Source organism: Trichoderma camerunense, assembly GCF_050948025.1.
Source record: "Trichoderma camerunense strain CBS 138272 chromosome Unknown V8C40scaffold_12, whole genome shotgun sequence".
Lineage (NCBI taxonomy): Eukaryota > Fungi > Ascomycota > Sordariomycetes > Hypocreales > Hypocreaceae > Trichoderma > Trichoderma camerunense.
The window spans coordinates 157,635-181,815 of NW_028145358.1; the positions used below are offsets into that span (position 1 = coordinate 157,635).

General features: G+C 51.3%; 9 protein-coding genes across 9 annotated transcripts; 4 read left to right on the top strand and 5 right to left on the bottom strand.

Moving 5' to 3' along the window:
* Positions 1-1,896: 1,896 nt before the first annotated feature.
* V8C40DRAFT_40922 (uncharacterized protein) lies at positions 1,897-2,834 on the bottom strand. The gene has a single exon (XM_083222948.1). It carries the CDS (start codon positions 2,749-2,751, stop codon positions 2,194-2,196), a length of 558 nt encoding a protein of 185 aa, XP_083071479.1. The 5' UTR covers positions 2,752-2,834; the 3' UTR covers positions 1,897-2,193.
* Positions 2,835-6,791: 3,957 nt separating this feature from the next.
* Positions 6,792-7,669, top strand: V8C40DRAFT_40983 (uncharacterized protein). Its single transcript, XM_083222949.1, has 2 exons — positions 6,792-7,260; positions 7,388-7,669. Exons 1-2 carry the CDS (start codon positions 6,987-6,989, stop codon positions 7,582-7,584), a joined length of 471 nt encoding a protein of 156 aa, XP_083071480.1. The 5' UTR covers positions 6,792-6,986; the 3' UTR covers positions 7,585-7,669.
* Positions 7,670-8,107: 438 nt separating this feature from the next.
* V8C40DRAFT_40985 (C2H2-type zinc finger protein) lies at positions 8,108-9,965 on the top strand. Its single transcript, XM_083222950.1, has 4 exons — positions 8,108-9,056; positions 9,105-9,158; positions 9,219-9,392; positions 9,452-9,965. Exons 1-4 carry the CDS (start codon positions 8,235-8,237, stop codon positions 9,926-9,928), a joined length of 1,527 nt encoding a protein of 508 aa, XP_083071481.1. The 5' UTR covers positions 8,108-8,234; the 3' UTR covers positions 9,929-9,965.
* Positions 9,966-12,019: 2,054 nt separating this feature from the next.
* V8C40DRAFT_248775 (uncharacterized protein) lies at positions 12,020-12,552 on the bottom strand. Its single transcript, XM_083216615.1, has one exon. The coding sequence runs from the start codon at positions 12,440-12,442 to the stop codon at positions 12,209-12,211; it is 234 nt and encodes a 77-aa protein (XP_083071482.1). The 5' UTR covers positions 12,443-12,552; the 3' UTR covers positions 12,020-12,208.
* Positions 12,553-13,281: 729 nt separating this feature from the next.
* V8C40DRAFT_267239 (ubiquitin-related modifier URM1) lies at positions 13,282-14,064 on the bottom strand (the record flags this gene model as incomplete). The annotated part of the gene is made up of 3 exons (XM_083219833.1): positions 13,282-13,399; positions 13,657-13,821; positions 14,009-14,064. 3 exons carry the CDS (start codon positions 14,062-14,064, stop codon positions 13,282-13,284), a joined length of 339 nt encoding a protein of 112 aa, XP_083071483.1.
* A 504-nt stretch (positions 14,065-14,568) lies between these two features.
* V8C40DRAFT_248777 (Elongator subunit ELP2) lies at positions 14,569-17,358 on the top strand. The gene is made up of 3 exons (XM_083216616.1): positions 14,569-14,775; positions 14,880-17,071; positions 17,164-17,358. Exons 1-3 carry the CDS (start codon positions 14,644-14,646, stop codon positions 17,318-17,320), a joined length of 2,481 nt encoding a protein of 826 aa, XP_083071484.1. The 5' UTR covers positions 14,569-14,643; the 3' UTR covers positions 17,321-17,358.
* A 37-nt stretch (positions 17,359-17,395) lies between these two features.
* Positions 17,396-18,428, bottom strand: V8C40DRAFT_248780 (serine palmitoyltransferase small subunit family protein). Its single transcript, XM_083216617.1, has 2 exons — positions 18,102-18,428; positions 17,396-17,907 (listed from the first exon to the last, which is right to left on the bottom strand). Exons 1-2 carry the CDS (start codon positions 18,202-18,204, stop codon positions 17,708-17,710), a joined length of 303 nt encoding a protein of 100 aa, XP_083071485.1. The 5' UTR covers positions 18,205-18,428; the 3' UTR covers positions 17,396-17,707.
* Positions 18,429-18,532: 104 nt separating this feature from the next.
* On the top strand, positions 18,533-19,493 carry V8C40DRAFT_248781 (RF-1 domain-containing protein). The gene is made up of 2 exons (XM_083216618.1): positions 18,533-18,836; positions 18,935-19,493. Exons 1-2 carry the CDS (start codon positions 18,639-18,641, stop codon positions 19,331-19,333), a joined length of 597 nt encoding a protein of 198 aa, XP_083071486.1. The 5' UTR covers positions 18,533-18,638; the 3' UTR covers positions 19,334-19,493.
* V8C40DRAFT_248783 (actin) lies at positions 19,356-21,785 on the bottom strand. The gene is made up of 6 exons (XM_083216619.1): positions 21,557-21,785; positions 21,396-21,426; positions 21,149-21,204; positions 20,988-21,018; positions 20,123-20,894; positions 19,356-20,051 (listed from the first exon to the last, which is right to left on the bottom strand). Exons 1-6 carry the CDS (start codon positions 21,561-21,563, stop codon positions 19,821-19,823), a joined length of 1,128 nt encoding a protein of 375 aa, XP_083071487.1. The 5' UTR covers positions 21,564-21,785; the 3' UTR covers positions 19,356-19,820.
* Positions 21,786-24,181: the final 2,396 nt, after the last annotated feature.

The window sequence follows — 24,181 nt, forward strand, 5'->3', positions numbered from 1 at the left end:
ATCTTTTTCGGGCTCTTTAACCAAGTCTGTCCCGTGGTCCCCGAAGACTTGGCCCACCCTGGCTAGGAAATACATGGGGACAACCAGCCACTCACTTGAGGCTGTCCCGCCTGCTCTTGATCAACTGGAGCATTGAAACGTCACTGTAGAGGAAGATTTGCAGCCGGCATGTGATTGGGGGTGTGTACGATGCATCAAAGCTGGAGCACATAGGCAATAAGTCGCATCAATACTGTAAGCCACCGGTGATGAGATTTCAGCAGGGACGGGAGCGCTACGGACCGCAGACCACAGGCGTCTCACAGGCACCGACCCCTTCTATGCAGCTGAACGTGACCCCCCGCATCGTTCATCCTTAGCGGCCTAGCGAGAGCCGGCACAAATTACGGCAGCGATCCATGGATTCAGCGGGCTGATAGATTCAATGCGCCGTCTTCAATCCTTCAAGCCTCTAAAGTTGGACTTGGTTTGATGCTCCCGTTCTTTGCCTATTGACGCCCTGACATTGCAGTCGTGGTTGGACTAGTGCTAACTAAATCACAAAGCCAATTGCGGCTCTCGTCATATCTCAACTGCAATATTATAGCGCTCTTCCCTGACTCATGCTCTTCCGTCTCCCTCTCTCTACGAGCATGGCCTTGTCTTGTCCGGTTGAGCTCTACACCCATGGAAGTATCACCACCCAACACAATCAGCTACTGCTATTGGCTTAGCTAGGTAGCTTTCAGCTATGTGATTCTAGCCGTGACTCGGGTTGATAAATTAAATGCACTCAATGTTCTCTCTCATTGCTCCAAATCTTACACGCACATGGACCCATGCAAAGCGCGTCAGATGCATGTGTGAACCAACCAACGAAGCTTCGCTAGGTCCGGCTGAGAAGCGGCCCCCAGATTGATGCCATCATGCCTGCTCCATGACATCTCAGATAGATTAAAATGCTACCTTAAGCTTCCAGCCAACTCGTATACAGAGCCAATGTAGACCCCTACTGAACCCCCCCTCTTGCTCGAATCCTCACAGCCGCATCAGCTTGGGCTGGCGTCATGCACCCATGCTGTGCCTGCCATCTCAAATCACAAAGCAGAAAATCCTACGACTAAGGGAGTTGGTCTAGCTTCCTGAACCAAAGAACCGGTTACTGCTAGTGGTGCCCGGATAGAGATCCTCATCTCCCCGGTGGTGATGCTCTTGCTCTAAACCACCCTTGGTAAAGCACTGTTTTCTCTCATCTAACTCAACATGGCTTCTTTGTGATGGATTCTCGGATCCAGCAACACCCGCGCCATCAAGCTGTTAGCTCGGTAGCCATTGACCCGAAGATACGGCTCGATGTTAGTCGCCAGCACCTGTCAAGTCACCTTGTGGCCTGTGTCATGCGTACTTCGAAATGAGGCGCACCACGAGAGCCACAATGAGCTTGAAAACAGAAGCGAAAAGAGATTAATGGGAGTCTATTGTGTCCCATATATCCCAGTCGGGCGGGTGACCAAACAATGAGACTTGTACCGACTACTGTTTTACATGTAGACAAATAGGCGGCTCCAAGTAGGCGACGATGACGATGATGTATGTGTCCGCCCTGCCGTGTCTGACGCATTTCAAGGCAAGATTGATGTAGAGAAGGCAGTGTATACTACCCTCCAACCAAGCGAGACAGCCTCACCTGCGCGGGATGTGCGGCCTACCCATGAATGGTTTCGTGCTCAGCGGGTAGATCAGTCAATCATCCCGTCAGTGCGGCCGAGCGGGGGCGTGGACGTGAGACTGACACATCTCCATAGGTTGACGCAGCTAGAGCAAGGAAAACAAGAGCAGCCCAATAGACGGCTTGAAACAGACAGATTATGAAAAGAGTACTCCGTCGTTGTAGCCGATTTATGTGGTTCAGCTGTAGGTGATACGTCAGATTTGCTAGCACACGGGAAAGGGGATGTTGCTACTGCTCCTTGTTGCATATGCGAGCACCACTCGTCAACCATCAAACATTGCTCTGACTTGTTACCAAGGAAACGGTGATAAAATCTCGATACATAACGTAGATGATCTGTACTGACGTATGCAACCCACCAGAGTGCTTCTCGCCGCTGCCATTCTTCGTTGGCACCAAGTATACAAAGTACCTTGCAGGGCATCAAAAAGGGAGAACGTCCCGTTGCTTCAAACAGAAGTATATTGTGAGATGGACAGATGTCATGAAACCGGTTCAGAAACAACAAAGCGGGATCCAGTAGTATTCGGAACTCGGGAGACGGGGCTGCTCATCCTGTAGACTCGGCGTTGTAACCTTTCGTAACACAACGTAGATGTGCATATGCAGCCTTGAAAATCCTGTTGGATCGAGCCCGAGCCTTGGCCGCTGCTACCCGGTTGGCATGCCACATTTTCTTCAGTATGTAACCTCAATACAATACTGTACACCGCATCCATATATGTTGCTACTATGGGAGCGGCTGAAGCTGAAGCCTGGATGCTCAGAGTCCTGTTATGAGGAAGGGGGTGACTTGGGCAGAATAATCTTATCTGGCTGGAAGTTGCGGCGAGAGAAGAGAAGATAACGCTGCTGATGCTAGGTTGGGAGGTTGAGGTAGAGAGTGAGCACGTGCGTAGTACAGCATGCGTCCATTCAATGTCCCTGTCATCGAGGAAGCACGGACATGCATCATGTATGGGGTGCATATACGAGTACTCGTACACATGCAAGGTAACGAGTTCTGTAGTACAATTGGCAGAAGATATCTTCTGGAACATCCTGATCAGCCCGTAAAAACAGTATCAGATCCATAAAAGTGATGTTTGTTCATCCATCAGCAAAGATGTATTGAGGCTGCTTGGAGTTGTCTTCACGCTTCCATCACCTCTTGCCTCTGATGTTGGAGCAGCTTTTCTTTTAATTTCCACTTCGTGCTTCGCCGCTCCTATTGGGCCATTTCCATTATTCGAAGATCTAACCTCATCTCCGTTGGGAATGCTGGTATCGGATATAATTCGCCGTTCACCACATAACAACACGCACTATCCGTCTGGAAGCAGGAGACGCAGCATCCAATCAAAAGCTTCCCCTTAGGGGGAAATAGAAAAGGGGCCGTAGAATACCAGACTGCAGTGTAACAGGTCAGAATTTTGCATTCGCCTGTACACTGACCAGGTACTGTTCCTGGTCTTCCGTACTTGCTAGGAGCGACTGTTGCAGCGGATTGTTGCTTCGTCCCTCGGCCGCAGCTCTTCATTTCTTCGTTTGGAGGCCACACCATCGACTTGTTTTTTTACTGGCTTGGGCATAAGCTCCGAGCATGCTCTGCACTGACAAAACTCGGATGGAAGCCCGCTTTCAGGGAATAAAGTCTGCCAAAGGCGCTTTGCGAACCGTGCTTGACGACGTTCGGCTTATTTTGGTGGCACCTCAGGCAGGTGAGAGAAAAAAAACCCCGGCTCTGTTCGCTGTGACAGCAGGTGAGTGCGGTGGAGAGAGCATCCCGGAGACTTTGATGTCGCTATTATTACTTGGCAACCTTGCGAGTTGGCCGCTCTCAACAAGGCGAAGAACGACTTCCACCCCCCTTTTCTCATCGCCACCGCAGCAATAGCAGGCCCCGTACTCTGTCTGTACTGTCCCAACGGATAAATCAGCGTGCCTGTAACGTGACTGGAAAAAATCGAGCCGTTAGAGAGGACTGCAAAAAGAACACCATCCTCTGCTTCACCCTCCAATTCCCAAGATCAGACAGGCTAAAAGACAGAGGGCAAAAGAAGCCTTGATGGCCTTGCATGTGCCCTTGCAGATGCAGTCATGCTGCTCGAGGTACCACGAAGCCGCTCCGTCACTGAGCTACTGCAGCAGCGCCTTTGCGGGACGTGGATGAAGCACATTTCTCAGAAATGACAAGACGACGACTGCTACCGCACGGTGTGGACGGAGTACGACATACTTGTACGGGCTCTCGCCCCCCCTCGGTTTGAAGAGGGACGTCTCGTGACATGGCTGGCCAACCGGGTGCAATCCCCTGGCTAGGATCTCTGCATCCCTGTCACAGACCCCTGGCGTTGAGTGATGTTCACAGATTGATCGAGTCCCAAGAAACCGGAACTCCTGCGGTGTGCCCTTGTTCGCTGGTCACCACGATTTTGTGCAATCTGCATGAGCTTGTACGAGTCGCATAAAACAAACGCGTTGGTGTGCGTGCATCGGCACTTGGCGCTTTGAGTGAGCTGTACATGGAGGCATATCTAGCTCAGCGTGTCGGTTTGAGCCCTCCCTGCGTGCGTAATAAAAGGGATAATCTCGATGTGAAATTATGGCGACGCATTTCTATTAATAGTCAGTACACGTATGGTGCACAGTTTTTCGCTGTGTGAGGAAATTCGAAATTGTGTACGGAGTAATGTAAGAGTGGCATCCACCAGCTCGGGCACGTCCAGCGAATACAGGCTCATACTGTACTCGTATGCCCGACGATGACAAAAATTGACGAGGCTTTTCATTGAAAGCCCGAAATGACGGTGGACATGCTTCGCACCCAACATTGCGCGCATGGTTATTGCCGTCCAGTGCTAGTTTGTAGTGGGCAATACTCACTCATCCAGATACATCATTCAAGGCATCCTTCCGGCACCCGTGCTGGCAAGTACGCCTATCCCGAAGGACAAGATGTGGCGTCTGCAATAAATCTGAAGTGCTGCCCGTACATGCATGAAGCGAAACGCTGATGGCGACGACTGAGCTTCCGCGGCTTTTTGGCATGTTGGAGCTAGAAGTTGTGTGAGGGGTGGGAGGGTGAAAGGGTGTGAAATAACTAATGGACACCAAAAACGAGAAAAGAAGCCTAGCCCAAAAGGTCACGAAGAGGCCGTGGGCGAATCAAATGCGAGAATTTGCCAAATATTACCCAATCCGGACCTCGAGACAGCTTGGTACCTCTTCCCTCGTTTTCAATCCCAGCAGCTGGACTTGTCCTTGCTGCACGTGCATGGTACGGACAGGTACCGAATACCACATCGCACATGTGCTGGGAACTTGGCAAGCCTCTCTGTCCAGGCCAAGGCGCGACTGTTGGCCTTCCATGACATTGACAATACGATACAACATGCAATATTGTCCCCTCCTCATCAATACGGTACACTCTAAAAGTGTGCGAGATGAAGCTCTCCGGGAAATGGGGGTCCACCGGTTAGAACCGCCCGGAGCGGGATGACTGGGCGGCCGACCACCCAGGTGACACACGGAGCAGACACGAGCACGGCAACGGGGGGTACAAGTAGAGTTTTGATGGCATCTATTGGTTGGTTCACTACTCGATAGTAACTCGTACAGTAGCTGCATCGTTGTCCCCTGGAAATGACTGTGCAAAATGCGCCCACGGCTTGTTCTGAACGGCAGCCGAGCTGGGAGCTTGCCGTGCCACTAGCAGACGATCGCCGGCTCCGCCTTTAGGGCCGGTAATACGTGCAAGGCGCATTCCATGCCTTGCGCTCCGTATGTATGACTTGCGATAGACCATTGCGGCTTTCTTTATCGCCTTGGCAATGACGGCTTGGAGCGTTAATGGCGACCGAAGGCTCTAATTACATGCCCATAAGCTGCATATATTGAACAGTATTGGGTTATAAGCGGGCGGGCATATGTAAGCTAGCTTGAGGGCAATGGTATGGAGGCAAAATACTAATCCGTGCCTAGCATTAGGCAAGGACGAGAATGATATTGACGTTGGCGACGTTCTTACATCTAATTACTCCGTACAGGTACCTTGATAATTTTGATCAGTCCAAGGCATGGATGCGTTGGGACTAACCTACTATTATCTGATCAGAGAGGAGCCACAACAAGGAATCATCTTCAGCCGTGCGCTGGCATCTGTTTTCCTTCGTATCTACCTAGACACCGGCAAAAATTTGCATGGTCTTTGTCTGTCCAGCTAGCTTACAGCACATACCTTAGGTACTCAAATTAAGTCCCAGATGTGCTCATCAATGCCACCTTCTATACTATCAATCCATCTCTATGCCTCTGTCCATAGGCAGGCACCTAATAGGGCCCCAATCATACCTAGCAGGTACCAAAGGAGGTACTAACCTACAGTACATACATCACCGTTGCAATTTTCACATGTTGCCAAGTACTGTACTCCATAGACCTGAGGATTTCTTCAGGTACAATGCACAGTTTGTAACGGTCGCTCTTCCTCGTCGTTTTTAGCCCCTAGACAGGCGGTCATCAGCATATCAGGGATCCCCTGGCTTCCCGAAATGGTAACCTAAATAACCCCTCGCGGTTGCTCCAAGCTCCAGCCCACCGCCTCCAGTCGCACCTGCCACCCGCGCTGCACCAACGCCCGGTGCGCCTGCCGCGGACACACAAACCGTCCATCAGATATTGTACCTCTCCGACCACCCCCCTCATACTCTACACACACCTCCCGCTTCTTCTCCCCACTGGTCATTTCCAGTCCTTGCAATCCCCCTAGTACTCTCCTCTTCATCCCACTTCAAAGCTGGCCGACCTGGGCAGCTTCGCCCTCTTTCTGGGAGAACCCGCGGTTCGCAGAAACGATCTTCTGGAGAAAAAAAGGAAAAGGGAAGAAAGGAAAAAGCAAGTGTGATCTGCGAAAAAAGCCAATCATGAACCAGAGAACACAGCAGCCATGCCTCAAGTCAGAGCAGGTATGCTTTCAACGCCTGCATCCAACAGTCAATCGTCCCTTTGTTCGCCTTGGAGCTTCTTGCTCTAACCCCCACGGCATCCACGGGCATCATCAGGCTGGGGCTCAAAGGATTCACACCCACATTTTGGGGAAAACTCCCCAGCTCTTCTCTCCATCTCCCCTCTCCTCTTCTGGTGGCAATGGGCAGATGGCCAGTGACTGTTTGCACTTGCAGTCCACAACTCATCACCTACTACGAGTGGCCAATTCGCCGGCTTGACATGTCTCAGCTCACACAGAAGCGACAGACTATTGCATCCGAGCAGCTGCCGTCTTCTTCAGACATACATGCAACTATCGCTTTACCCGAGGCCTAATGCGTGCCGAAAATCTACTGCTGCGCGTGTGAGAGCCGTAGTACTCATACGGGACCAACTGAGGGACCGTGGCAAGGGCCCGAGCCTTACTGCTAGGCAGCTTAAGCGACTGTGGATATGCTCATATGAAGCGCTTCGTACGCAGGTCACGTTGCTGCGGAAAAGTCCATCTACCTGTTTTTGGTCCGATGTGAGGAGCCCGCCGGCGATGCCATTATCCTGGTTGGCAAGGAGGCAAGACTCCTGTAAGGACGAACCAACACCCTGGTTTTAAACATAGCCTCTTTACTCTCTCTTCCCTTTACGAGGCCCCTTGTTCGGCTGCTCTCTGGCATCTCTTCCTGTTCTCTGTTACTTACTCCAAGTTGGCAGCATCATGGCCTGCCTTAGCTAGCCCTCAAAAGGCTCGGTCTTGGACCCCCATCTCAACCCTGTCGCACCTTGCCACACCCCCTCTCCTCTCTCCTCCAGCTTTCACATCTCATCACTCAGCTAAGACTGGGGGATCCTGTTTTAGCCTCTATTTTAGAAGGGGGCGTGTGAACAAGTTCTACCAGCCTAAGTACTAAACTACTTGGCTTGCTCTTACCCGTCCTCCGTCCTCCCGGAGCAAAGGCCTCATGTCTGCGCTCTATCGGTACTTGAGGTTCATCACTTGTCAATTATTGTCCTTGAATCGCCTCTGCAGCCTTTGCCTTAGCCTTTTCTTTCCGCTCCCCCTTGTAGTCAAGTACTACTCATGCTATGTGCCTGGCGTCTTGCCCCATCCCAGACACTGGACCCCAGTCACATCTTGGATATGGCCTACTCAGCAGCCCAAGATCTCCGGCTCACAGTACCAGGCGATTGGGCTTCCACACAAACCCCAGTCACCCACAAACCTGGTAGATTGCTCCTCATGCCAATTACCTATATATCATATCGCTCTCCCAAGATCTCCCCAGCCCAGGTCCCCAGTATATAACCCTCTCCACCACCGCCTTCCAGAAGACCTTCCTCTTCCCCTATCTGTTTGACAGAGACCCTCATTCTTTATCTTGATCTATGAATTGGCTACAACAAACCTTTGGAAACCAGATTCTCGTCCATATTCGTCATCATCCCTCCAACTACTTTACCCCTTCCTAGACACTTGTATTTTTGGTCACGCTCAGCTTCCTTCATTTGATCAGACCAGATCAGATTTGTGGCCGCGAGAACAGAATACCGGCCAGCAAACATGGCACTCGAACCTCAACAGCAGACTCAGGCCAACTGGACCCGTTGGCCTCAGCAGATTCCTCAAACCTTCCCCATGATGAACTCTTCTGAATTCATGCCGTTTGACCCTAGAGTCCAAGCTGGCAGCCAGATGCAACGTCAGATGTCTACCCAGTACCTGATGGACTCCAACTATAATCAGCCCCCCATGTCAACAGTCTCGTCTCCTCAGTACCAGCATCCGGGCACATATTCCTACATGGCATATCAGAGCCCGCCGCCATCAACTCCGCTTGGCTCTCCATTCAAGACTGAATTTGCCGAACATACTCTTGCGCGTATGGCCAACTCTACGGTCGATCGACGCCATTCCCAGGCCATGAGAGGCTATCAACCCTATTCTCCTATCTCGAGGAGGGGGTCGATCTCTTCTGTTGCTACCAAATCTTCTGCTGGCCCTGGCACTCCCAGCTCTGTCGCTTCGAGTCTCGTCTCTCTAGGGCCCGTTACTCCAGCCCCCTTGGTTGCGAGTCAGGTCATCAACTCCAAGACTCTTATTTATAATGAGACAATTCATCCGAGCGACGCAATCAACTTCAAAACTGAAGTCGACGAGCTCATGAAAGCTATTCAGAAGACACATACGACCGAAGAGCAGCAACAAGCTCCTACGCCTGTGCAGACACCAAGAGCTTGTGTATCAGATGCGCCCGTCCTTCGTACCCAAGGTGGAAAGCCCAGAAAGCAGTGGGTGTGTGATGGCCCCAACTGTGGCAAATCCTTTGTCCAGAAAACCCACCGGGATATTCATATACGCACTCACACAGGCCTAAGACCATACGTATGTGCCCAATCTCCTCTCCATTGCAATATCACTAATGGTAGATAGGTCTGTGACAAGGAAAACTGCGGCCTTACTTTTTCGCAGCGCGGGAATCTCAAGGTAAATCCTATCGACTTTCTTCACAGTTGTATTCATACTAACTCATTCGGTTGTTTACAGACTCATATCCGTCGCCATACGGGCGAAAAGCCATTCGCTTGCAGTGTATGCGGCAAAACCTTTGCTCAACGAGGAAATCTTCGCTCTCACGAAGAGACTCATAAAGGTCTCAAGCCGTTCATTTGCCGGCTTGACGATTGCAACAAGTCATTTTCCCAACTGGGAAACATGAAGGTGGGCAATCTAGAAATAAGTATAAACAAGTAGGCCATTCTAACATACGGAATTTGCAGACACACCAGAACAACTTTCACAAGCCGACGCTCCAAAAACTCACTCAGATGTTTGTGCAATTCTCTGAGCATGGCGAAGTGCCTGAGAACTACCACGACCTTTTCGAATATTTTCAGAAACACTACAAGAACAGCAACAAGGGGATCAAAGGCCGAGGTAAGACTCGTGCTGTGGCAGCTCGTGGGCTTCAAGATGCTGCTGCCTCTCGAAATGCCAAGTCTCCAGTAGCTGCCCAACTCAAGACCCCTGCTACCACTCAGCTGCCTCAGATGGCTATGCCGGCCCAAAACCAAGAAGTCTCTCAAGGTAGACCTTCGCCATACGCGACACCTCAGGTGCCCGCCAATGGCTTGAGCAATGTGCTGCGCAACCCCAATCCTTCTTTTGGCCACTATGGACCAACGTCGCCTCCGGTTATGTATGACATGGCTCTCTCCAAATGGGGACCCCAACACGCCTATACTAAGAATCATTAAAAACGTGGCATTCCGTTTTCTTCTGATGATTATACGAGACAGCCAAGATATACAGCTGTTATTAAGGACAAGGTTACGATTGCAATGAGCGGTGCTCACACGGTACAAACAAGAATGCAACATGATTAAAGCTAAATACCCTCGACCGGAAAGAAAGAAAAAGGTTAAAAGAAAAGAAGAAGGAAAACTTCTTTGGATTGGGCATATTGTGTGGGATAGAGCGACGACAAAAATCGACATGGTGATTGTCGACAGAACATGAGCATTTAGGATGTTGCGCGACACAGCCAGTTATTGGAATTTGGATTATATTGAACTTTAGGCCGGCGGACGGGCCTACCTGTAAGAGATTGGGAGAGGCATTTTGAATTTTGGTTACGCAGATACCCTTGCATGTATCATGGTACATTGCTACTGTTGGAGGGATGGACTTCTGCGTTTTTGGTACTGCTTCAAGGAGATGTTATGGCATGTTGCGTTTCAACACATCGACCTCGTGGGCATCTACGAGACTTATTGGTGCGGAGGTTTGTTTGTCTTTACTTTTGTACTTGGATTTGATATTGGTATTGGATGTTTCATGGGCGGCTGTGTGATTTGGTATGATATGGCAGGTATTGGGTAATATGCTTCTTCTTCACATGAAGAGGGCAATCATAGAAGGAGATGACGGCGGACTTTTGGCAGCATTCCGGGTTTTGGTCGGGTTGTTCTTTGCTATTTTTATGCTCATTTGTTGTTTTCTTATAAAAATTGTCTTGGGAACACTTTAGCTTCAAACATCACAACATAGTTTGGCATTTTCTGCACACTTTTGGCACCCCTTCAACGTGAGTATGATGCTCCCTATGCTTGATTACGACAAGGAAGCAAGTGACAAAGTACCGACAGGGATGATGTCGTCGAGCGAATAGTGTCGCCGCGCTTGCATCGTCAGGCTGGGGGTGGCATGTCACGGGGTTTCATTCCGGCGTTCCTAGTTCCAATCGACGCAATGAGACGACACGCCCGTGTACAGTAGGAGTACACAAAATCTGGGGGGCGTGTTGAGGGGAGAGGGAATATTATCACATCGGTACGAACCCACGCACCTGGACATCACCTTTCTTTTTTTTTTCAGCCACGCAGAGTGATCTGTAACAATCGTGGGAACTGCTGGAGAAAATCCGGCTTACTCCCCCTTGCATTCGAATTAGCGATTTGGGGTGTTGCGAGGCACAAAGCTGTAGAACACGGGGGCAGCAACGTGTGCTTTGGGTGGGTAGATCTTGATGTAAGGGAGAGCTTAGTGTTCTCTCGACTTGAGGAACTTTGTCCGCTGGCATAATAGCCTGGGTTTCCTTGCGTCTTTATCTCATGTTACCTACCTCTTTGGAAAAAAGCTTGGTCGTGGCGTAATCGTCATGATGATTGCAAATCCGCGTGGTTTTCTTGCTATTGCCGAAGTGATGTGGAATGTTGTTCAAGGAAGTGTGCCCGCGTGTTTGATCCAGAGCACACAACCCGCACTGAGTCCCAGCAACCCGGATCCCAACTCCCCCCAGTCAGATTCTTAAAAGCGGCCCTCATCTCAGCCGCAGAGGCTAAGGGGAATAGATTGCGAGAGGGCAAAGAAGAAGAAAAATGACAAAAAACGCAGCTAAAAACTGCTGCGCACCAAGTGGAAAATGGTACGAGTACATACACACTCTGCAAACCCCTGCTGCTTGCGGGCGCACGGGGGATTTTTCCTGCTGAAGAGGCACCCTCGAGCGGCTGAACCTGAGAAATGGAAAACACCACCTAATGGTGCTCTCATTCGCTGCATCTGGCTGGGGGAGAGGGTAGGGATTGGAAACTTGGGACGAAAGGATTCGGATGCATGTACGGAGTACCTGTTGGGTTGTATTGGGATGTGATAGTTTGGGTGTAAAAGTGACACGAGCAAGAGCAGAGATGAGGGGGATTGGTCAACAAATCGGAGATTCTTCATTGTTCTGAATCATGAATGTCACCAAACCCATGAAAATGGTCACACCCAGCAAAAAAAAAAAAAACCCTCGTAAGGCTCGGTATACCGCATGAATAGAGAGCGAAAAAAAAGTGAGGCGGAAAAAATGGTGGGGGGCCGGTCCAGAGCGCTGCCGAGGGTCCAATGTGAAAACAACTGACGGATACCTTTTGTGTGCACGTGTGAGGAAGGACAGGGAACATGGCTGTAAAAGTGAACCACACCAAGTTGTGTATGCTGGTTGCTGGATGGACGACTTCTAGTTACGGCCCCCAACTCTCTGTGAGCTTCTATGGGTGAATACGCTGAGCGGTCCAACAACGTCGAGACCAAAACGGAACCAGAAGCGTAAAGGGCGTGGGGTTGGCCTTGTGGATTCTCAGAGCCATGGGCTCGTATACCAGAGATGATACGGAGAAATGGAGGTGGCGTCCATAGATGCAGCTCTGCTGCACACATTCGACGCATTGCCGAAGATGAACGCCCATGAGGAATATTACACGTCGAAAACCCGGTGCAGGCATCGTTGCAGCCGAGTATCAGCTAGTGCCTTGATGCATGAGCTCTTTGGCTCACGCCATCCCGCCCTTTATTTTCACCGCTCAATGCTGAATAGTTGTTAAACCTGGTAGAGCTGCATCTGCATCGAGTGTGATGTGGTCAAAGCCGTGATTTGTTCGCATTGTCAAGCATCAGCACGAAGGAGTTATCGATGACGGTGGTATGCATTGCATGGCTCACCGCCATGACAATATCAAGAACACATGCTGCAAGATGAGAGACGAGAGATCCTAGGACTCAATACTGGGTCACGGTGATTGGAGAGAGAACGAAGCAAGTAAGACGGCGGGTGTGTATACTCGTACGAGCGCACACGAATTTGCTGAAGCTAGAACATGCGCTCGGTTATGAATTTGGACAGCTTCGCGAGAGCGCAACGAGATAACAACGCTAGTATCATGGTTTGAATAGAGTGCTCCGTATAATACGTAGCATTGGGTATCAAGGGGGGTCTTTGAACCGAAAGACCGGTTCTTTCAACTTCCCATGGAACGTCTTCTTGATCTGCACCCCCCCGCGTTCGTAGAGGTGGCGGACGAAGCTGGGGCAGTAGAACAGAAAGCTTCGGATCTCAACAAAGATTCATGCGAATCTTGGCAGCTTGTTGGCCGTACAGTGTATAGCGAGCTGAACCTTCCCAGCTGAGCCACGCATCGTCACAACGTGGAATCGACTATCAGGCGCCGCACACTTCCTTCATGCAGGGAGCAGTACGCTGCTGCTTTCGATGGAGGCGATGCTCTAACAATAGAAAATGGACACACGCATCCAGCACGAACGAGTCAAGGCCCATGTTGAAGCTTTAGCCGCCATGCAGGGTCGATACAAAGAGGATATTGTCGCCGCTCTTCAGCTCATATTCTTCTTCTCCCTCCAGCTCCCAGTCCGCATCATTGATGAGTACCAGGATACCTGGTCGTCTGTTGAGATTAGCATCAGTTTGCCACTAGTTGCAATAAAATGAAGTGCTATTGTTGGTCCTTTGCTGTGAGGGCTCTATGATAGGCTGGGGTTGATACAGGAGGCAACTCATCACAAACACTATCGAGCCATGGTCTTGATACTGTGCGAGTCGTGTAGCTGAAGGAGCAAGGGGACCAGGGGAGGTAGAGCTCCAAAGGAAGACCGTCTATGGATTCAAACACAGAAGCTCGTGGGGGAGGGTGATGAGACATACAGATGCTCCTGCAGGACAAAAAGCTCCTTACGAGTGTCCTTCATGACATTCTCGCAAAGATGATGTATCAAATACGCAATGTTGGAAGGGTTGCCATCCTTGTCCTTGGCAGGCAGAGTGAGGGAGTGGCGGCGTTGGTCCGAGAAGAGCATCTCAAGGCCTCCTCTGTAGAGCACAGTTAGCCTACCCTTGACACGGATGGAAACCCAGATGAGGAAATGAAAGGAGGAGGAGATGCGTCGAGGCTGGCCACAGTATCACCATTATGGCGTCTTGACAATGGCCCGGCTGTAGGGAGGGAAAAGGATATGTGACGAGAATGCTTTAGACGCATGAGAAGGGGGAGGCTTACGAAAACTCCACGTCCAGGGAGAGATACGCAGTGGCATCGTCGGGGGTGGAAGCCATTGCGATGAGGCTCGATCCAGCGGGCTGTGACTGTTCACGGAGATCGAGTGTTGGATGTGATTGCATCTGGCAGGCGGGATCTGATAGACGGCGGCAGAACTGACACAGGCGCGGCGTATCATTAGCCCTTGTTCCGGCCCAGCCCGTGCACACCAGCCCTAAATTGTAGCGACTAATAAGCGCTGTACGAAGCGCTGTTAGAAGGATTGATGCTTCTAGTACTCCGTACAGGTCTCAAACCAGAAGTTTCATGTCATAAGACCCCGGATGTCTGAGCCCTAAATCTACGAAGTATCTACTTAGAATAATGCAGTCTACACAATGTATTGCGATTCAACTGCCTTAACGTAAAATATGATGATCATCACTAAACTTAAAATTACTGAATAGCAGTATTCCAGTTGTGTAACATTCCACAAAGCCTTTGCTTTGCCTTAGTAGCCCCATACCGTGCAAGCGCCAAAAACCGCCTAAGAAAAAAAAGTTCTTGTCACAAGCTTGTCACGTGGATCCCTCTTCCGTCGAGAATCTGAGTCTCAGTCAAGTCCACCCATAAACGGGCAGAAATATATTGGTGATATGAGCTCAAAAGACTTGACGGTAGAGCATCTCGCTGCCGGTGCGAATAGACAGACTGCCGTTGCAGACTGGAGCCGGACGGGGCTGCTGGCTTATGGAGCCGATTGCAATATCGCTCTATGGCGCCCAGCTGTGAGTTTTATCAAGTCTATCATGATATCATGCTTTCACATACAATCCATGTTTTCTTTCTTCTCTTTAAGGGGATATCTCTGACTCAGACTATCTTATTCTAGGCCAACCCACCTAGAGGTGTATTTAGACTCTTAAACGGCCACAAGGAAACTGTCAAGGCTATATCGTTTCTGCCAGAGCTGGACAGTGACCCTTCAACGTACTTCATCAGTGGCTCAGATGACAAGACCATAGCTGTCTGGAAGTCTACTGATGATAGACAAGACTTCAAACTACTTCAGACGGCATCTGAACACACCGGGCCTGTAAACTGCGTGGCCGCCCTGCGAGTTGCCGCTGACCAGCCGAAATGGATTATCGCAACAGGAGCAGCAGATGCGACTATCAGAATATGGAGTTTTGAAAATGACCAACTGCAACTAATCCAGACCATCAACACAGCGCCAAAATATTTCCCTCTATCACTCTCACTCAGCACTCTTGGCGCCGATACTGAGGCTTATATCCTCGCCTCAGCCGGCACAAGAGATGTCATCCAGATCCTCACAGCCGAGACAAAGGCAGACAACGTTCAGTTTCAACTCCAGGCAACACTCAGCGGCCATGAGGGCTGGTTGAGATCCCTAAGCTTTTCAAGAGAAACCAGCAGCCCAGACAGCGATTTGCTTCTTGCATCAGCCAGCCAGGACAAGTACATCAGAATCTGGAGGGTTCACCAGGGCAAAGAACTCCCCGCCCTGGCTGCCGAAGGCTCAGACCCATCAAGCGGCGCCTTCATGCCAGGCAAATCCCCGTCAAACAAAGCACACTGGCTCAAGGTTTCCGGCAAAGACTTTTCCGTGACATTTGAGGCCTTGCTACTGGGCCACGAGGACTGGATTTACAGTGCAAAGTGGCATTCTCAGGCTGATGGCAAGCTGCAACTCTTGTCTGCTTCTGCGGATAACTCCTTGGCTATCTGGGAGGCCGACCCCAGCTCCGGTATCTGGGTCAGCATGGTCAGACTTGGAGAGATCAGCAGAGAAAAGGGCGCTACAACGGCAACAGGCAGCACTGGTGGTTTCTGGACTGGTCTCTGGTCTCCTGATGGAAAGTCAGTGGCTTGCCTGGGTAGAACAGGCAGTTGGAGACGATGGGAGTATGACGTCTCGGAAGATATGTGGCGGCCTTGCGTTGCCATCTCTGGCCACACAAAAGCCGTCACCGGCATCTCATGGTCCAAAGACGGCGGCTTCCTTCTCTCTACAAGCTCAGATCAGACGACTCGCCTCCACATGAAGTGGAAGAGCTCTGGTACCTGGCACGAAATGTCACGTCCTCAGATTCACGGCTACGATCTCAACTGCATCGACTCGCTGGGCTCCTCCCAGTTTGTGTCTGGTGCCGACGAGAAGCTCATGAGAGTCTTCAGCGAACCCAAGGCGGTGGCCACCATGCTCAGTCGTCTAGGGGGCATCGAAGGAACAAACATCGCAGACATGCCCGACGCTGCCAACATGCCCGTTCTAGGCCTCTCTAACAAGGCCATCGACGCCCTGGACGATGACCAAGAAATTCAACCCATAGACGACCGCGACCGAGACGCCATCGACCCGGCCTCCATCGTCAAGAAGTCCTATCTAGACATTGATCACCCGCCCTTTGAAGAAACCCTCTCCCGACACACCCTCTGGCCCGAAACGGAGAAGCTCTACGGCCACGGCTACGAAATCTCGTGCCTTGCCGCGAGCCACGACGGCAAGCTCATCGCCAGCGCCTGCAAGGCCAGCTCCGTCAACCACGCCGTCATCCGCATCTTCGAGACGGACAAGTGGACCGAGCTCAGGCCCCCGCTGGCAGCCCACTCCTTGACGGCCACTCGGTTGCGCTTCTCCTCCGACGACAAGTACCTCCTGAGTGTCGGCCGTGATCGCCAGTGGGCTGTCTTTGAGCGAGGCGTCGGAGAAGACGGCGCTGTCCAGTATCAGCTGCTGCAGGCTAATGCAAAGGGCCACTCGAGAATGATCCTCGATGCCGCATGGGCTCCCTCTGCGGCGCCTCTATTCGCCACGGCCGGTCGTGACAAGCAAGTTAGAGTATGGTCTCTGTCAAAGCCAGATGCAGAGGGCACCAAAGCCCAATTCACCCAAGTATCTGCTTTGGCTTCCGACGGCCCAGTCACATCAGTCGACTTCCTGGCACAGCCCGTTGGTGATAAATACATCCTCGCAGTCGGCACCGAGAGCGGGCGGGTTAGTCTGTGCACGGTAGCTCAAGATGGCTCATCTGTCTCAGAGTTGCCGACATCTTCTGAGTAAGTTTGTTTCCTGCTTCACTTCTTTGAAGCTGAATCGCTCGAGATTTTTGCTCTTCTCCCCTTAGTATTATACTAACAGTCATGGATAGGTTGATTCTTCCCAAGACGGTGCTTCAACTGGCATGGCGGCCGGTAAACAAGGACGAAAAAGAAAGCAAGTACGAACTCGCTGTTGCAGGAGAGGATAGTTCATTGAGGCTGTATGGCTTTGGAGAGGAATACTTTAAGGAGCAGAAACAGTCATAGGCGTCTAAAATACACTTGGATTGAATACCGTACATTCACAATTTGGTCAAACACAAATAGCTCAGACATCTCATTGCCGTAAAAAGGTTTGTATTATTCTCAATTAATTCGTAGTACTTCTAGGAGCATATTATTATTAATGTACCATCTGGCCATTCTATTAGGCTTCCTCATCAATCGACCTGCCCAACGCCAAATTTTATAAAGACAAGTCAAAACAGACTGCGTCAACCAGAGCCTCTCGCTTCGCTCTCCATATTACGTCGAAATAGCCCAATTCGCCAGGAAGCAGCTCATCAGTTCACTCTTCCCAGTCCCAGTTTTCGTATCCATAAACTTCATAAGAGCCTCGCTCGGTCCATCCCATCGATCCTTATTGTTTCCACCTCACAGCTCCCTGACAACCGCCGCAGCGTCCTTACCAGTTCCCATCGCGCTGCTAAAGACGTCTCGCGTGAAGGCCGTAATGTCAATAGTCTCGCCGTTGATGTAGTACCACGCGCGACCGGTCAGAATGGAAATGTGATGCGGGAGGTATAGGATGACGGCGATGGAGAGCAGGCTGAAGAGCAAAAACACAATCGAATCTAGACAATTGTAAAAAAAAGGTTCATGTTAGCAGCAATTCTTTAATAATTCTGGGTGCTGTGTCGTGAGCGGGATTGCCGGAATCAATCATCATGCCATCCCAAAAGGGGGTCACGAGAACAACGAATCGTCCGGCGAAAGAAAAACGAAGAGATTGGGAGACAGCAATGGGCAAGGGGAAAAGAGAACATACAATAAGCAAACTTCTCCACTGGCGAAAACAGATACGTCCCAAACGTCACATCGATCTGGAGCATCTTCCGCTGGATCATGCTCTTGATGCCTTGTGACGCCATGTCGAATTGAATTGACGAGATGCTTTCCACCTAACAGACGGTCCGGTGTTCTTCTCTGAGAGCCTTAATCTTCTCGCAATGCGCAAGCTGCTTCGTAGTTTTTGCCGCTTGACGGTGTTCTTTTCGGATCTCGAGGTGTTTGTTCGTGGACAGGCCAATGTTTCGTCTCGGGTCGGAATGGTGATGGAGGAAAGGAAAAAAGAAAGTCCAAAATTACACGTTCCGGCCCGGCTAGATGTCGCTGCATGTGCTAACTTTCCAGCGCTATTTATAGCAGGGTGCACGCCACAAGCCACGCCTAAGCCCGCCCGGCCAAGGCTAGTTGCTCATTTTAGTGGCTCAACCTCCGGCCATCTTTGACTTTATAGTCATTTTAGAGCATCATCGCGGGCAACATCAAATCGTCGTACAAGGAACACGCCCTTGCTTCAACCATGTTTCGCTTCACATCTTCGTTCCTCACAGCCTTCATATACCCAATTACATTCACAGCTAGAATCATACCAAAGCCTCCCTTCTTCAGCACCCTCGGCGCCCTCTCAAAAAGCCTCCCACCCCGTCCAAAACCCCCACCAGACTCCGAAATCGAAGAGTCCTACCTCAAAGGCAGCGGCCCCGGCGGCCAAAAGATCGTACGTACCCTGTCTTCAGCATACAGGGAATCCCCTCTTCTCTCCATTGTCTGTGGAAGCAACAGGGCCTAAGAAAATCGTTACGGTTATTTCTCTAGAACAAAACGAATTCCGCCGTCCAACTAAAGCACATCCCCACCGGCATCGTTGTCAAATCCCAAGCCACTAGATCCCGCAGCCAAAACCGCAAGCTAGCCCGGGAAATTCTGGCGCAGCGGGTTGACGAGTTCATCAATGGCGACCAGAGCCGCTCAGCGGTGGTCGGGGCGATAAAGAAGAAGAAGTCCGACAGCGCGGCCAAAAAGAGTCGACGAAAGTACCGGCTGCTAGACGAGGAAAAGGCAGATGGCGAAGAAGCCACCAACATTGAGAACAATCCGATAGAAGATCCCGAGCTGAGTAACGACACAACACAAGATACAAGCAGTCGTGACGATAATCCGACCACTGGTAGCAGCCCCCAATCTGGGCACGAGTCTCCAGGTGGAAAGTCATGACAGTCAATTGCACAAACATAATGGCCTACATGAAGACACGAATATAATTACGAGGTCCATGTGCTGTAGTACAGGTGAAGTTGAGACGCCAGGCAATCATTATCACAATGTTCCATTCAACATGTCTAAGACCGGAAAGCGAATAAATATTTGTATCAACCTAAGCTTCTAGCCCCTAGACTCGCGTTGCGCATCCAGCCCAGCTGCCATACACGAGCCGTTGTATCCCCATCGGAGAAAAGCCAACGCCCACCCCCTTGACCCTGTCAAAAACTTTTCGTAAATATGAGACTCGATCGCAATACGTGCGAAGCCATGGAAGCACTGCATGATTCGTCGCCTCCATGAGCTTGGCACGAGTGATTGGCGAAGGATGTGAGGTATTGTCTTTGACCTCGCGTAGCTTCTAAACGGGTTGCTGTTAGCTTTTTGTCTTCCGAGATCATGTGACGGCTGCCATCTGCGCCTTTCTAAAAATAAGCTTACCTTAGAAGCACTTGCGGTGGACGATGGAGGGACCGCTCTCGTCGTACTCCTGCTTGGAGATCCACATCTGCTGGAAGGTGGACAGGGAGGCCAGAATGGAACCACCGATCCAGACAGAGTACTTTCGCTCGGGAGGGGCAATGATCTTGACCTTCATGGTAGAAGGAGCAAGAGCAGTAATCTCCTTCTGCATACGGTCGGAGAGACCGGGGTACATGGTGGTACCACCAGACTAGAGTAGAGAATGCAATTAGCGCCACCATAATAAATCATAAAGCTGTGCGAATCAATTAAAAAACATACCATGACAATGTTGCCGTAGAGGTCCTTTCGGACGTCGACATCGCACTTCATGATGGAGTTGAAAGTGGTGACGTGGATACCGCCGCTCTCAAGACCAAGGACAGAAGGCTGGAACAGAGCCTCAGGAGCACGGAATCGCTCGTTGCCGATGGTGATGACCTGACCGTCGGGAAGCTCGTAGGACTTCTCCAAGCTGGAGCTCTGGGCAGCAGTCTGGATCTCCTGCTCGAAGTCGAGGGCGACGTAGCAGAGCTTCTCCTTGATGTCACGAACGATTTCTCGCTCGGCGGTGGTGGAGAAGGTGTAACCACGCTCAGCAAGGATCTTCATCAGGTAGTCGGTAAGATCACGACCAGCCATGTCAACACGAGCAATGGCGTGAGGAAGAGCGAAACCCTCGTAGATGGGGACAACGTGGGTAACACCGTCACCGGAGTCGAGCACGATACCGGTGGTACGACCGGAAGCGTACAGGGACAGAACGGCCTGGATGGAGACATAGAAGGCGGGGGCGTTGAAGGTCTCGAAGACGATCTGGGTCATCTTCTCACGGTTGGACTTGGGGTTGATGGGGGCCTCGGTGAGCAGGACGGGGTGCTCCTCGGGGGCAACACGCAGCTCATTGTAGAAGGTGTGGTGCCAGATCTTCTCCATGTCGTCCCAGTTGGTGACGACACCGTGCTCGATGGGGTATCTCAGTGTCAAGATACCACGCTTGGACTGAGCCTCATCACCGACGTAGGAGTCCTTCTGACCCATACCGATCATGATACTGAGCAAGATTCGGTCAGATCCAATGTCCTTTCAAAAATGACGAACCGAAAATGGAACAGTCCACACGCGAGCTTGGATTCAAACAACTTACCCATGGTGACGGGGTCTTCCGACAATGGAGGCTGTTTGGCGCTGTTAGCAAAACTGTCATTGTGAAGCAAAACGTGCGGTGGCGCGCCCGCACGCCCAATCACCCCAAAGCGTATAGCTATGGTGGGCAGTTGGTAAGGGGAGCAGAAGTGGGGTACTCACGGAAAACAGCTCGGGGAGCGTCATCACCGGCGAAACCGGCCTTGCACATACCGGAACTGCAGAGGTGTCAGCTATTGAGGTTCAGGAAAGGCAAAAGGATGACCGTGTGATGGAGTTGGAGATGCAATTTGTCCTTGTCCCGGCGCGGCGTGGCTGGCACCAGCGATGCCTCATGGTCCGCAGACAAGATTGCCAGACAGGAGGTTTATGATGTCGGTGAGACAATGGCGGGGGAAGGGGATCTTACCCATTGTCGATGACGAGGGCAGCAACTTCTTCTGTAGAGCAGCAAAAGCAAACGTTAGCCAAGTCGTGTCAAGCGTCAAATGCATCCATCCTCGCGATGCTTCATCCATTGGCCTCGGCACCAGGTGGCCGGACGCGATGCTTGGTGGCAGGTGCACGTACCCTCCATTGTGACTGATTAATGTATGAAGCTGATGGAAAAGGTGGTAAGAGACAAAAGAAGAAGCTCGCGCGATCCCAGGATCTCGAGGGTTAGCTTGAAGGGGGAAGAAAGAGGTCGAAAGTGAGGAAATATTAAGGTGACACGCAGTCGAAAGCTGGCGATTGGGGGGTGGGTGCTGTTGAAGAAGTAGAAAGAGTGGAGGGGGAGGAAAGGAGGGAAGTAAGTATCTCCGCTACCACGATGGGCACAGAGTTGTGGGCGGGACAATTGCGTGGTGGAGCAGCCTTTGTGTGGGAGGCGGCGAACCAGGGCGAGACCGCCTTAGCTCAAAGTACCTGGAAGCCCGGGTCTAGGTACCGACGGCGCTTCGTTCTCTGTGCGAGGAACCTTGCGCAGGCCACGGAGTACCGACGCGGCCGCCCAACAGGGGGATGGCAGCGCTGCCTGCCGCTTTAAGCGATTGGCTCATGGCGGTGGCTGTGGCTGGGGCCCTACCGTACAAAGGACGAGTACGCATCAGCGTCCGGTGCCACTAACACGCTTCTCCATCGACCTCCTTTAGGTCTCCTTTAGGTCCCCTTAGGTCCCCTTAGGCGCTACAGTAAGGTATCTACCAGTGGGGAGGGGGAGGGGGAGGGGGAGGGGCTTGCACCGCCAGATCAACGCCATCGTCACCTTTTGCCCCCAGCTGCTGTCGAGCTGCAACTTGCTCCATTGCCTGTAAGCACATCCACCGCCAATTGCTTTTGGTGCTAGCTGGAGGATAAAGACCGCCTGATCGCTCACCAGCAGTTTGACGCTGTGCCACGGGCATGATGGGCGATGGATTGGTGCCGGGTCGAGCTAGTCGAGGCAACAAAGATGTTAACTACAGTGCTGAGCACAAAGCAAACGCATGTACGCGGCCCAGTACGCAATCCACCAAGGCTGAGGATCCGAGAAGCAACATTCGCCGCCTTGCCTTGTTTCATGCCGCCAGGCTCCGAGATACATACCTACTTGAACACACAAACCGGGAATGAGATGAGATTGATGCTCCGGGAGGGGCACTTTTGTGAGGCTCTCCCAAAGTGACGGCCCCCCTTCCGTGGTTGATGACAGCCGATAAGGGGGTCCTATGTGTGGCTGGTTCTCTCCCAGGTACTCCGGACTTTGGCTGCTGATTGACATCATGAAAGCTCTTTGTTGGTAGCATGCCGAAGGGGGCCCTTTGATGCTCTTTCGGGGGCTTTCAATCACTGGTGTACCCCGTGCTCTGGCCCTTTGTGCAGGGTCTCAAGATGAGACATCAGCTCGATTCATTCCACGTTAGGCAGAGAGATTATTGCACTCTTTGTCCATGGCTTTGAGGGTTGAGGCAGCAGCATTTCAAGCGTTCCATTTGCTTTAGGCATCTTGCATTCCAAATCCCCAGATTTATCCGCCTATCGAGTGCGTAATCCGGCCTCGCATCCAGAAGACGCCGAGTTTGGTGCCAGTAAGCAGAAGCACACCAAAGAGCTGGTGACGGCTTTTAGCCCCCTTTTCGCTATCAAATTTCCCCAGCCAAGCTCATTTGGCCACGCCAACACGTCGCTGTGCAGGAAGCGGAGGAGGGGGACACGACAACCTCAGGCCGGGCCCAATGTGGCTAGTGCCTTTGCCGCCTTAAGCTCACCAAGCTGCTCGTATCTACTCCGTCGCATCACGTGAGGCATGTGGATAAGTCATCTTGAGTGGGATTTGGACTGTGTAGGGTATCAGACAGCGACGGCCGTTAGCTTCATGGAGCATGCAAATGCTCCCTAGCTGGAGCACTGGATCAAGATCTTTCGGGAGATCTAGAGCTGCATGGCGCGGAATGCTGCAGATGGGCTGGTGCTGGTCCAGAGGGGACAGGAAATAGGCGAGGCAAGGCTGCGGTAACTTTAAGACTGTCTCAGCTCAGCAACGCGTGGTTGCTATTTACAGCTGATACGTGGACTTGGCAAAGAAGGCAGATGGATATATGGGCTTAGCCTCTACCTTTCTGAGGTTGAATGTTTCCAAATCTCACAGGCACTGATTTGTATTCATCTGCCTACCTACTAGATCCAGTATCCTGCGTATGGAGCAATACTTACAATTGTTTCACAAAGAACGGAATACATGGGTACACCATGCCACTCCTTATTCCCTTTGAAATCAGCTGAAGGATGGTCTTGTTGCTACGTCACCTGTCAGATCTCGGCATCTCGGGGGCCAGCTAGGCATCTCTTTTTCTACACTCAAGTAGTGTCAAAGGAAAGCTGGATACCACTCCTTCGACTCCGTTCGTACTCCTAGAGAGATTCAGTGTTGAAGGCAGCCCATGACGTTATTCGTACTAGGCTGCGGTTATAGAATCCAACGCTGATCCAGTTCTAATGATAGTATCAGCTTCCATCTGAGTCAGGCATCGCCATGTGTGATCATGCGTGGTGGACAGTACGGAGTACGGAATACTCGTACAAGCCACCATCTGGGCTGAGATGAACAAGTGGGGTAACGTCTCGTTCAATCAGCCTCTTGAGATTAGCTGTTTTACGGTTAATTCTCCGACTCAAACAGAAGGCTGCCGATTCTGTGATTAACTGAGCCCGAGAATACAATTTCCAGTCATTAAT

What these genes read in the sequence shown, in the direction of transcription:
- V8C40DRAFT_40922 (XM_083222948.1), bottom strand. Translation starts at nt 2,751, where the DNA reads ATGTTCCAGAAGATATCTTCTGCCAATTGTACTACAGAACTCGTTACC.
- V8C40DRAFT_40983 (XM_083222949.1), top strand. Translation starts at nt 6,987, where the DNA reads ATGCAACTATCGCTTTACCCGAGGCCTAATGCGTGCCGAAAATCTACT. An exon ending in GGCAAGGAGGCAAGACTCCT is followed by an intron (nt 7,261 to 7,387) that starts GTAAGGACGAAC and finishes CCAAGTTGGCAG; the next exon opens with CATCATGGCCTGCCTTAGCT.
- V8C40DRAFT_40985 (XM_083222950.1), top strand. Translation starts at nt 8,235, where the DNA reads ATGGCACTCGAACCTCAACAGCAGACTCAGGCCAACTGGACCCGTTGG. An exon ending in ACACAGGCCTAAGACCATAC is followed by an intron (nt 9,057 to 9,104) that starts GTATGTGCCCAA and finishes AATGGTAGATAG; the next exon opens with GTCTGTGACAAGGAAAACTG. An exon ending in CCCAACTGGGAAACATGAAG is followed by an intron (nt 9,393 to 9,451) that starts GTGGGCAATCTA and finishes CGGAATTTGCAG; the next exon opens with ACACACCAGAACAACTTTCA.
- V8C40DRAFT_248775 (XM_083216615.1), bottom strand. Translation starts at nt 12,442, where the DNA reads ATGCCTGCACCGGGTTTTCGACGTGTAATATTCCTCATGGGCGTTCAT.
- V8C40DRAFT_248777 (XM_083216616.1), top strand. Translation starts at nt 14,644, where the DNA reads ATGAGCTCAAAAGACTTGACGGTAGAGCATCTCGCTGCCGGTGCGAAT. An exon ending in TCGCTCTATGGCGCCCAGCT is followed by an intron (nt 14,776 to 14,879) that starts GTGAGTTTTATC and finishes ATCTTATTCTAG; the next exon opens with GCCAACCCACCTAGAGGTGT. An exon ending in GAGTTGCCGACATCTTCTGA is followed by an intron (nt 17,072 to 17,163) that starts GTAAGTTTGTTT and finishes AGTCATGGATAG; the next exon opens with GTTGATTCTTCCCAAGACGG.
- V8C40DRAFT_248780 (XM_083216617.1), bottom strand. Translation starts at nt 18,204, where the DNA reads ATGGCGTCACAAGGCATCAAGAGCATGATCCAGCGGAAGATGCTCCAG. An exon ending in AGTGGAGAAGTTTGCTTATT is followed by an intron (nt 17,908 to 18,101) that starts GTATGTTCTCTT and finishes ACAATTGTCTAG; the next exon opens with ATTCGATTGTGTTTTTGCTC.
- V8C40DRAFT_248781 (XM_083216618.1), top strand. Translation starts at nt 18,639, where the DNA reads ATGTTTCGCTTCACATCTTCGTTCCTCACAGCCTTCATATACCCAATT. An exon ending in GCCCCGGCGGCCAAAAGATC is followed by an intron (nt 18,837 to 18,934) that starts GTACGTACCCTG and finishes TTATTTCTCTAG; the next exon opens with AACAAAACGAATTCCGCCGT.
- V8C40DRAFT_248783 (XM_083216619.1), bottom strand. An exon ending in CGCTCCCCGAGCTGTTTTCC is followed by an intron (nt 21,019 to 21,148) that starts GTGAGTACCCCA and finishes AGCGCCAAACAG; the next exon opens with CCTCCATTGTCGGAAGACCC. An exon ending in TCTACGGCAACATTGTCATG is followed by an intron (nt 20,052 to 20,122) that starts GTATGTTTTTTA and finishes TCTCTACTCTAG; the next exon opens with TCTGGTGGTACCACCATGTA.